Source organism: Myxine glutinosa, chromosome 14 (assembly GCF_964187855.1).
Source record: "Myxine glutinosa chromosome 14, kmMyxGlut1.1, whole genome shotgun sequence".
Classification (NCBI taxonomy): Eukaryota; Metazoa; Chordata; class Myxini; order Myxiniformes; family Myxinidae; genus Myxine; species Myxine glutinosa.
In genome coordinates, this window is record NC_136274.1 from 61,326,952 (window position 1) to 61,339,147 (window position 12,196).

General features: G+C 54.1%; 1 protein-coding gene across 1 annotated transcript; it reads left to right on the forward strand.

Moving 5' to 3' along the window:
- Positions 1–9,783: 9,783 nt before the first annotated feature.
- Positions 9,784–11,951, forward strand: LOC144888830 (POU domain, class 3, transcription factor 2-A-like). Its single transcript, XM_078768230.1, has one exon. It carries the CDS (start codon positions 9,962–9,964, stop codon positions 11,111–11,113), a length of 1,152 nt encoding a protein of 383 aa, XP_078624356.1. The 5' UTR covers positions 9,784–9,961; the 3' UTR covers positions 11,114–11,951.
- Positions 11,952–12,196: the final 245 nt, after the last annotated feature.

Consider the following 12,196-nt stretch of genomic DNA (forward strand, 5'->3'; position numbering starts at 1 on the left):
AGCAACGCTGGACTGCATGCGGTGGCCCCGTGCTGGCTGGTTCGGTAGGCCATGAGCAAGTAAGGGAGATGCTCGTCCCAGTCATCCTGACGGGTGGTGGTGAACAGTGCCAGTTGTTGGATTAAAGTTCGGTTGAATCTTTCCACCATCCCGTCAGATTGAGGTCTTAAAGGCGTTGTCCTGGTTTTTCGAATTGACAGGAGACTGCACACATCTTTTAGTAATTTGCTCTCAAAATTTCGTCCCTGGTCGGTGTGCAACTCCTGTGGAATCCCATGCCGGCACACAAATCCTTCCACGAAGGCCTGCGCTACCACCCCTGCTTCTTGGTTGGGGAGGGCGTAGGCCTCCGGCCACTTGGTGAAGTAGTCCATCACAACGAGGATATACTTATTACCTTGGCGGGTGCGGGGCAGCGGTCCTAGAATATCCATAGCCACCCGCTCAAGGGGGGCCCCCACCTGATGTAATTGAAGGGGGGCCCTCATCCTCCGTGCTGGTCCCTTTTTGGCAGAACAGGCGTCGCATCTCCGACACCAGTCCTGTATGTCGCGCCCCATATTCACCCAATAGAACCTCCGGCGGACCCGAGATATTGTCTTTGTCCTGCCCAAATGGCCGCCGGAGCGGGTACCATGCACCTGTTGCAATATGACGTTCTTGAATTTGTCAGGGACTATCACCAGCCAGGAAGTTCGATCAGAGGGAACCTCCACCCACTTGCGATACAAGATGTTGCCTTTCAATTCCAGGGTCTGCCACTGAGCCCAATATGCCTTTGTCTGCGCCCCGAGGGGGGTGACCTCTTCCCCCTTTGGTCTTTGCCCCAATTTGACCCATTGGAACACCGGCCCCAGAACAGGATCCTCCTGCTGGGCCGTGCTCCAAGCCAACTCTCCAAATTCCTCGTCCGCGGTTAGTGGCAAAATTGGCCCTCTCACCCGGGTTGCCCGGACGACGAGAATCGGGGCGGAATCGCCCAATTGCTCCCTCTCCTCGTGTCTCGCACAAAATTTACAGTTTTCCCCCAGACAAGGACGCCGAGAGAGTGCGTCCGCATTACCATGGGCCTTCCCGGCCCTATGGGCCACATCAAAATCGTACTGCTGCAACTTTTCCAACCACCTTGCAATTTGGCCCTCCGGTTCCTTGAACCGAAGGAGCCATTGCAAGGAGGAATGGTCAGTTCTAACCAAAAATTTCCGCCCGTACAAGTACGGGTGGAAATGGTTCATGGCAGCCAGCATAGCCAATAACTCTTTGCGAGTGACGCAATAATTTCTCTCGGGCCTACTTAAGGCCCGACTATAATAACCAATCACTCTCTCCACGCCCTCCTGTGTCTGAGACAAAACTGCGCCCAATCCTTCCTGGCTCGCATCCGTGTCCAGGGTAAATGTCCCGTCACTAGTGGGGTAAGCTAGAAGGGGTGCGGATGTTAGACACCCCTTCAATTTTTGGAAGGCCTCGTGGCACTCCCGTGTCCAATCAAATCGCGTCCCCTTCTCCGTAAGCCGGTGGAGGGGACGGGCCAACTCCGCAAATTTCGCCACAAAGCGCCGGTAGTAGGAGCAGAGTCCCAAAAATCCCCGCACCTCTTTGATGGTACGTGGTGCGGGCCACTCCTCTACCGCTTTAATTTTGTCTGGGTCTGTTTTTACCCCCTCGCGGCCAATCACGTGACCTAGATAGGCCACCTCTCTTGCAAACAAAGTGCACTTACTCGGGTTCAGCTTCAACCCTGCCTGTCTGAGGCACCCGAACACCTGGTCCAAATTAGCTAGTGCCTGGGGGAACGTTTGGGCATGTACCAGGACGTCATCCAGGTACACCAGGCATGACTGCCATGGCATGCCGCCTAGTACATGCTCCATCAATCTCTCAAAGGTGGCGGGGGCGTTACACAAACCAAACGGCATCACAGTAAACTGATACAGTCCCTTACCTGTGGAAAATGCCGTTTTCTCCTTCCCTGCCCTATCCATCTCCACCTGCCAATACCCACTCTTGAGGTCCAAAGTTGTGAACCAATTTGAGCCCGCAACGGCATCGAGGGTGTCATCAATCCTTGGCAGGGGATATGAGTCCTTGAGTGTCACGTTGTTTAGCTGGCGATAGTCCACGCAGAACCGCGTGGTCCCATCCTTCTTTTTGACCAGCACAACAGGTGACATCCAAGGACTTCCCGAGGGCTCGATCACACCTGCGTCGAGCATTTTTGCAACCTGCTCGTCAGCTTCCGCCCTCTTGCTCCAAGGGAGCCGTCGGGCGGCCTGACGAATAGGCCGGGCCTCACCGGTGTGGATCTGATGTTTCACCAGGCCCGTACGTCCAATATCCTCGGTGGACAGGGAGAAGAGGTCCAAATGGGACCCAACCAGTTTGTGTAAGGCCTCCCTCTGGGTACCTCCCAACTCTACGCTACTACGATTTACCATCTCGCCAATGGGATCGGGCCAATTCCTACTTGTTATTGAAGGCTCCCCCCGGGGTCGGCTCGGCTGGACGTTCTCGCCCCTCACTGTCGCGACTTCCTCAACTGGGGTGCAGCCAGCTACCCTCGTGCCCCTTACTATAGTGCGTGGTTCTGTACTCACATTTACTACTCGGACGGCCACTACCGGTCCGTCCGTTTTTACAAGGGTGCGGCCCACGATTAAACCCGGTATGGACTGCGCTGCCACCGGTTCGACCAGGCCGCAGGACTCCTGCCATGTTGGGCGAGCTGCCCACCGGGCCGGCACTATCGCCTCGGCCCTGGGGGGGATGGTCACGGCCTCGGAAGCCTCCAGCTCCGCTCTCTCGGCCGTGCTCACTCCCCCTAACGGCAGCTCTTCTACTCCCACCTGCAGGATCCCCCGGCACAAGTCGATTTTACAACCGCTGGCAGTCAACAGGTCCAACCCTATTAAACATGGGTCGCACACCTCCGCCACCCAAACATCTATCTCCCTCCTTACCGACCCTAACTTGAGGGTCACAGAACCACGCCCTATGATCGGGGCCGTTACCCCGGTAGCAAGCTGCAAACTATAATTTTGCAGGCGCTGGATCTTATCCCAGCCACCTGCGCTCGAATCAAGGACCACAGGGCTGATGATCGTGGCGCTAGCTCCTGTGTCCACGACGGCGTCTACCCCCACGCCGGCAATTTTGCATCTAATTGTCAGGCTACCGGTTCCAATTTGGCCACAATAAATGACCTGTCGCGTCAATGAGGGCTCTCCTCCATCCTCTGCTGCCGAACACCGCCCTACGTGCCCGACACCTTCTAGTTTCCCGGGGTCTGGCGGGGGGGTGTCTGGGGTCGGCTAACCCGCTCCCCCCTGGGCGGAGTTGAGGACCTCAACTGCCGGGGATCATCCCGGCGCGCGTTTCGACAGTGCCGCGCCAGGTGACCCAGGCGGTTGCAGGTATAGCACCTCACCTGATAAGGTGCTTGCCTCCGGAATTCCAAATTCCCCCCCCTGTAGGTCCGAATTGGATTACCCGCTCGTGGTCCACCGCGGGCCACCTCCGGGGCCGCCTGCCATGGTCCAGGTCCTGCCAGGCGCTGGTCCACCAGCCTCCGGACCATGCCCGCCAGGTCAGGACCCACGTCGGGGGCGGGCCCCCTAAGGGGTCCGCCCTCCATCGGGGGTCCCATCTGGCGGACCGCCATTGCGAGACGCTCGCCCCCCCGGGCCAGGGGCCTCGCTGCTTCCCAACGGGCCGCAGCGTCAGCCGCCTGGCTCAGAGTCTGCGGGCGCCACATGGCGAGCTGTTGCCGGAGCTCAATATCCGGGAGGGCCTGGATAAAATGGTCCAGCGCCAGGCTTTCCCGGGAATCCGCTGCCATGCTAGCATGTGCGATCCCCACTGCGCGGCGAATGTCGTGGGCAAGTTCCCCGATGGCTTCCTGGGGCTTGCGCTTTCGCAGCGCGAGCTGAGCTTTAACAAGCTCGCTCTGCTGTTCTATTCCAAATCGATTAATTAGGGCGTCGCGGAGGGCTGGCAGGGTGAGAGCACCCGCTGGTAATGCCGTCAGCACCTCCGCCGCCGCGCCGCGCAATGCGGCCACCAGGTGTACTCCACCTTCGTCCTCACCCCAACCGTTACCCTTACACACACAGTCGAACTGCGCCAGGTACGCGCGTAGATCACTCTTGCCGTCATACGGCGCGAGTGGGACCTTGTGGGACCACCTCGTATGCGAGTCGTTGCCCGCCGGCCGGACCCCGTGCGTCGCCCCTTGCGGGGTCAGCGCGGGGCCGAACCGGCCGGGCCCCCACAGTACACTACCCCCAAGGGGCTCTCGTGCCTCCCCGGTCCCTCCAACAACTACCCCTGTTGGTGTCGATGCATGGGTCACACCTCCGCAACCCGCTACCCATTCCATACCACCACAACCTTGCTCACCCACACCTCGCACCTCTCGTTCCATACCCTCCGGACCAGCCATACACCTCACTCTTGGCCTCTCACGAACATCCGGGTCTATCTCGACCCCCAAGCTTATTAAATCACCTGGCGCATCATACGCACGACCATATTGGTCACCACTTACACCGGGTCCTCTTTCTCTTCGCTTCTCCTCCATCACCTGCGAATCCCTCATCCGGTTAATGAGCACATCATCACGATCCGAACACAGACTTTGGACCAATTCTTTTACTTCCTCCTTTATCTCTTTCTTATCCTCTCTCCGTCGCTTCTTAATTTCGCTCACCCCTTCTTCCACTTCCTCTAATTTTTGCTTCATCTCCTTCATCTCTTCGTGCGCCCCTTTAAGTTCTTCCTCTAACTCCACTTTATTTTTTTCTATGTGCTCCCGCACCTCCCGCTCTTTAACCTCCATTACCTCTACCACCTTGTCCATTTTCCTCGTCAGGTCCTCATGTACCGTCTGGCACTCTTTTTTAATTACCCCTACGTCCTTTTTCATCTCCTTCTGTGTCGATTTTAAACCCTCTATTACCGCTGTGTTCTTCTTTACCTGGTCCCCCAACTCCTTTTGTCCCACTGTCAGTTGTTCTACTCCCAGCGTCAACTCCTCTATACCACCTTGCAATTTTACAGTCCCCTTTCTCACCTCTTTCTCCATGCGCTCCTTACAGTGCCTCACCTCCTCGCGCACTCCTCCGACCTCCTCACTCACTCCTCTTCTGATCTCCTCTCCCATCACTTGCATCTCCTGCCCAGATGCCACCCTCATCTGCTCCATTTCCTCCCTGTGAGCATCCAGTTTGGTTTCTACCCCCATTCTGACCCCCTCTATCTGCTGCTCCATTTGTTTAACTTCCCTTTCCGCTTGGTCCCTCATGTCCCTCAATTTGCCTTCCATACTGTTTTCTAACCCCTCTAACCCTTTTTGCATCCCTTCCATTTGATTCTCTTGAGCGGCCATTCTGTTTTCTACCCCCGTTAACCCATTCTTTACTTCTTTTATCCCGTTGTCTAACTCCTCAAAATTATTGTCTAACTTCTCAATTTTCTTGTCTAATTCCTCAAAATTATTGTCTAACTTCTCAATTTTCTTGTCTAACTCCTCAAAATTATTGTCTAACTTCTCACCGGTACCCCTCGCTTCGTCCCTCATTACCCCCATTTGGCCCTCTAATCGCTCACCCTGAGCATCCATCCGGTTCCCCATTACCCCCATTTGGCCCTCTATTCGTTCCATAAGGGCCCTCATTTGCAACATAAAAAGGTTCGGATCCACCAGGGGCGCTGCCACGGTCACGGGCGCGGTGACCAGCGAGGCGCCATTTTGCGCGTCTGCTACCCTCGCTGCTTCGCTCTCCTCACGTCCCTCAATTTGGTCCTGGACCGACCCTGCCTCACTCTCCCCTACCGGACCCCAGCCGTCTTGATCCGCCATAGCGCGACTTGCAAAATTCGAGTTTCGTAAAACAAAACAAATTTCGGCCGCTCCAAATTTTGACCAAATTTTTTTTTTTTCCTCTATTCGTTTTTTTTTTTCTTCAAAATTTGGTCGGGCCTCGAATCTCACTCCCGACACCAATTGTTACAGATACGACTTTGATGGTATGGTGGGCCGAGCGGGATGGCCGCCGTATCCGTACAAGTTACCCGATTGTGCCCGAATGTTGACTAATCGCGCTACGCTGGCTCAATAGGAAAGAGAAGACACCCGGCTGGGTTATAATGACACAATACGACACCAGGGGTTCAGTTCTCAAGTATATTCGTACGGAAAAAGGTTAGATTACAAGGACAAGAGGGAAACATAGGAAGGTGGGCACTTAAACACACTCTTATATTAACCCTAGACAGACCACAGATAAACGGGACAAGGCTCACTCACACGGGGTTTGATGGCCAGGAAAGCGGCAGTCGATGGCTCAGGTGCACCTGGCTCAGGGACAGAATCGCGTACGGTGGTGTCCAGCAGATGCGGGGAGGTCGCTCAGCGCTCGTGGGTCGCGACTTTGGTGGAGATGCCGGGGAGGTCGCTCAGCGCTCGGGAGGGTGGCGTCTTGTCCTTCCAAGCTCGGGGCGCATCTCACGTCACGTCCGGCGCGGGGCCGCGTATATCCGGCGGGGAGTCACGCCCTCGCTCGTTAGCTCCGCCCCATATGGCATCGGCCCATGGCTTCTCATTGGGTGCGGGGGTTACCGGCTCCGCCCTTGACGAGGGGCCGACAGGGAGCCCCCTTCTGGGTAACCCCGTCGAGCACATGTTCAATGGCGGCCAACCGAGCCGGAGTGAGGACGCAAAGCCGCTGTTGTTGTGGTTGTTGTTGGAGCTTGAGATGATGGGAAGAGATGCGGGGAGGTATGGGAAGGTCCTAAACTTCCTAACAGGTGCCATATAATCACATTCTGGTGCAACGAAGAGTCATAATTAATGGAAACAAGTCCTTAACTGACATAGATTAAGAATAACTAGCAAGATGTCCTATAATTGTCTACGTGTGGTGCGGGGGACCTGGGCACGACATTTAATGGGGGGATGAAGGGGAAGATCGGCTCTAATGGGTGTTGTTTACAGACAATGGGACTAGGGAATGGGGTAAGGGAGAGTTGGGGAGTATCGGAGAAAATAGGGGAATATTTACAAGCGGATATGGAGGCCAAATTCCATATTCGCAACAATATACACACATTTTTTTTTATTTTTTATTTTTAAATATATATATATTTATATATATATATATATATAAATATGTGTGTGTGTGTGTGTGTGGAAGACCGTGGTAAAATACCACGATAGAAAAAGAAAGCTTTTTATTCATGCCCTGATTGAAGGAGCTAAAAAAAAAAGAAAATCACATTCTGAAGAACAAAAATCAGCACTTCCTCGGTTCATATTTTGGTACCATAGTTCTTTTTATTTATTTTTTTGTATACAGAATCGAGGCTCGTGAAAGAGCTAACATTTATTTCACAAACAAATCAAACAGACAAACAAAATATATAAAAAGAGGGAGCGGAAGACAATATGGGGAGAGAAGGGGAAGCACACAAACACAACATTTGAGAGCAGGGAGATGTGTGGGAGGGAGAGGGCTTGGGGGGAGGAGGCGTGGGAAGGGGGGGGGGGGGTGGGAGAAGTATAAAACACAAGGACACCAAGGACTTCCAGGACAGAAGTTGGTATTTCAAAAAAGTGGATTTCGGGTGAAATTAGCGGGGGTAGAAAAGATCACGGTTTTGGATGGGGGAAGATAAGAGATGGTGGTTAACAGCTGTTTTAAAGACCTGGAGGGAGGAGTGGGATTGAAGGGAGTGGGGGAGTTTGTTCCAGAGGCGGGGAAAAAGGGGAATAAAAGAGTGAAGGTGAGCAGAGAGCCTAGATTTTGGCAGTTTAACCATAAGAGGGTTGCTGGCAGATCTTGTGCGACCTGTAGGAATATTTGGGGGACAGAGCCCAGAGAGAGCTGGAGGGGCAAGGCCAGAGAGGAGTCGGTAGAAGACGGAAAGACCACCAACCTGCCTGCGGTGAGTGAGTGAAAGGCCCTTGGAGTTAGCTTCATCGCGGGAGATTCCAATGATTCTGAACGCTTTGGTTTCAACAGCGTGACGACGAGCTAGGTGTGAAGCAGGAGCACCAGCCCAGAGGGGAGAGCAGTATTCCATTGAGCTGCAGATGAAAGCCTTGTATGTGGTGAGGAGCTCAGGTGTGCCAAGGAAGGACTTCACACGACGGAGGATGCCCAGTCGGCGACTGGCTTTGGAGGCCAGATTTGAAATGTGGTTTTCCCAGGAAAGATCATGGCAGATAGTGACACCCAAAAGCTTGAATGACAGAACTTCTTGGAGAGGATTATTCAGAAAGTGGATGGGAGGGTTGTCCATTCGGTCTTTTCGGAGAGACATCGTAAGAGTGTGAGATTTGTCTGGATTGAAAGACATGTTCCACTTGTTTGCCCAGTCTGTGATTTTGTCCAGGTCTGCAGAGAGTGAGGAGGCTGCAGACTGCCGATCTGAGGGATGAGGAATGGAGCGACAGAGAGTAGAGTCATCAGCAAAGAGATAGAGAGGATTTTCCAGAGAGTCGGAGAGATCATTGATGAAGACCAGAAAAAGCACAGGGCCCAGAACACTGCCTTGGGGAACGCCTTGGGGAACTTCATTTCTCACAATTAAAGTGCCGATGTTTGGTTCATATTGTATTACAAAATTTATCTACCCGGGGAGGGGGGACACCCCTTCTCGGACCCTCTTCAGCACGTCCCTACCCAGACCTTTCATCCCCTCCCAGATCCTTCATTTCCTCCCAGATCCTTCATTCGCTCCCAGACCCTTCATCCCCTCCCAGACCCTTCATTCCCTCCCAGACCCTTCATCCCCTCCCAGACCCTTCATCCCCTCCCAGACCCTTCATCCCCTCCCAGACCCTTCATTCCCTCCAAGACCCTTCATCCCCTCCCAGACCCTTCATCCCCTCGCAGACACTTCATTCCCTTCCAGACCCTTGATCCTTTCCCAGACCCTTCACCCTTTTCTCGACCCATACATGCATACATACATACAAACATAACCATATATACGTTTGCTCCATTATAATAAGATATCAGTCCTTCAAAATGTTTTGACCAACATTGTCTTGACTTTGGTATCTGCAACCTTCGGTTCATGGTAATCTCAGTCGTCTGCTGCTGCAACGCATGAAGGAGGTGAATGCAATCAAGAAAACATAACACAGACACTTCACAGATAAATATATATATATATATATATATATATATGTGTGTGTGTGTGGTGTGTTGGGCATCCGCGAGTCAGGATGGGGACTTTGCAAACAGTAGACTGTTGATGGGGCAACTGGGACGCCTGGGACGGTATCCTGCAAATATGTCACAATTTGTTCCTTTAAAACGTCCATTCTATTGGTTGCCCAAAAATAAGGTTTCGTACTTTGAGGTGCCAGAAAAGAGAGGCACGACGTGTCAAGGAGACGTAAACTGTGTGTTGTTGGTTGTTATCTCCATATGTGGGTTCCAGAAGGGGGAACGGAGTCTCAAAGTATCCACCTGTGTGTGTGTGCACGTGCGTGTACGTGTGTGTGTGTATGTGTGTGTGTGTGTGTGTGTGTGTGTGTGTGTGTGTGTGTGTGTGTGTGTGTGTGTGTGTGTGTGTGTGTGTAGGAGGGATATTAATAAGAGAAAAAAGGGATGGCGAAGTTGTGGAGGTAAAAAAATGGTGGGAGGGGAGGAGGGAGGAGGGAGCTGGCAATGGGGCTTTACCGCTCTCTTTCAGCAACAACAGAATAGGACTACGTCACCTCTAATTAATAGTCAGCCAATCGGAACCGGCGAAGCGCAGGAGGCCCCGGCTCGAGAGAGCGAGCCCGCGCGTCAATCACGCAGCGGGCAGCCAATCGGCGTGCGCCGAGCCACGCCGCTCATCCGGTGCTCGTTCTGCTATGGAAGTAGCGAGCCGGGCGAGCGCACAGTCAGTGCGAATCGGCATTATTCGGGAGCCGGTCGAGGCCCGCTCTCTGTGAAGCGAAAGCATGGCGACCACGGCGACGAACCCCTACCTCTCGGGCAGTGCGGGAGGGGGAGGCATGCCCGGGGAGCAGCAGACGCATCCCGCGTACCGCGAGTCGACGGCCAAGCTGCTCCCGGCCGCCGAGTACCTCGCCGCTAGTAACGGACATCACCCGCACCCCTTCCCCCCGCAGTGGTTGTCGGCGCTGCAGCACCACGCCGACGGGATGCATCCGCACCACTGGGCGCCCAACCCTGGACATCAGCTTCAGCATCACGGCGGCCATCACCACCACGGGCAGCAGGACGGCCCCAAGGGCGAGGAGCTGGCGCCGGGAGACGCGCAGCTCCACCACCACCAGCACCACCACGGGCAGCCGCCTCCCGCGCAGCGGCATTCGCCCATGGCGCAGGCGGCGCAGCACGGAGTTTGGGGGCTGCAGCCGTCGAGCGGGCACCATCAGGGTGCCCTCACCTATTCCCCACCGGTGTTCGCACACGGAGGCGCCATGCTGCCCCTCGGGATGTCTCCCATGCAGGACGACTCTCCGCAGACGACGCCCGAAGGCCCCGCCGGAGCGGCGGCCGCCACGGGAGGAGCGGCCGGAGGCTCAGACAACGAGCTGGAGGACGTGTCGCCCCCGACGTCCGACGACCTCGAGGCGTTTGCCAAGGAATTTAAGCAGAGACGCATCAAGCTCGGGTTTACGCAGGCCGACGTGGGCTTAGCGCTGGGCACGCTATACGGCAACGTGTTCTCACAGACGACCATCTGCCGCTTCGAGGCCCTCCAGCTGAGCTTCAAGAACATGTGCAAGCTCAAGCCGCTGCTCAGCAAATGGCTTGAGGAGGCCGACTCGGCGAACGGCTGCGCGGGGGGAGCTTGCGGTTTGGATAAGATGGCGGCGCAAGGCCGCAAGCGCAAGAAGCGCACGTCCATCGAGGTGGCTGTCAAGGGAGCCCTGGAGAAGCATTTCCTGCAGAGTCCTAAACCCTCGGCGCAGGAGATCGCCAGCATCGCCGACTCGCTGCAGCTGGAGAAGGAGGTCGTGCGCGTGTGGTTCTGCAACCGGCGCCAGAAAGAGAAGCGCATGACGGTGCACGGAGGGGCCGAGGAGATGCAACTGATGGGTGCCCAGACGCCGCCACCGCAGACGCACCACACGCTCTCATAAGGAGTTTCACCTTCCGCAGACCCTTTTAGATGCTTTAAAGCGCATTAAAGTAGAGCCGCCGCGACCACGTGGACTGGGTCTGGGTCTCCGGTTACCCGTTCCCCCAAAGTCCCCTCCCTCCCCCACACTTTGCCCTCTCACCCCTCCCTGTTATAAATATATTTTATTTTATTTTTCGGGGGGGGGGGGGTGTTTGCAGGGCAGCGCAGCCTTAGACAAACGGACTCACGTTTAACGGTGTTTGTGCTGTCCGCTGTAAGAGATTAAAGGGAAAAAACCAAGTGAGCATTTTTGCATTTTGCGCCACACCTGCTGTTCCGCTGTTCGACCCCCCCAGCCGACCGGCGACGTCGTAAGTTTTCGAGGAAAACTAAATCGCAAACTATCTGTCGAGAGATTATTGTATTATTTTATTTTTTGAGCCTCCTATAGAATGCGCTCTAAAAGCGTTTGGTGCGCAAACCATTTATCTCTTTCTTTCTTCCTCTTCTTCTTCTTTTATTCTTCTTCTCTCCCGGGCCACTTTTCTTCTGCTTTTTATTCTTCTTCTCTCCCCCGGCCACTCTTCTTCTTTTTTTTATTCTTCTTCTCTCCCCGGCCACCCCGCATCCCCTGAAGCCCTTGCCCCTACCGATGCTTGTACTTCTCAGCAAAGGACACCATGTTTTTTTTTTCCGGGATTCTCAAGCGTGGGCTCGGTTTCCTTTTTTGCCCCCGTTTTCATTCCTGCCGAATGAATTTACAAAATGTTTCTCATTCGATGCGTCGTCTTATACATTCTATACGGTCTCCGTGCTCTCTGGGCACTCCGCCATTCAGCTTGAACCGCAGCCTATATATATATATATATATATATATATATATATATATATATATATATATATATATATATATATATATATATATATATATATATATATATGTAGCTTTTTCAAGCATTTTGGCTGATGTATGTATAGGGGCAACACATGCAAGCGTGTGTCGAATGTAAAAGGCGATGTTTCCAACAATCTGACTCCGTTTGGGTTTGCAGGGCCACGGTAGAGTGGGGTGGTTGGGGGCTATGGGTGAGGGTGTATAGGA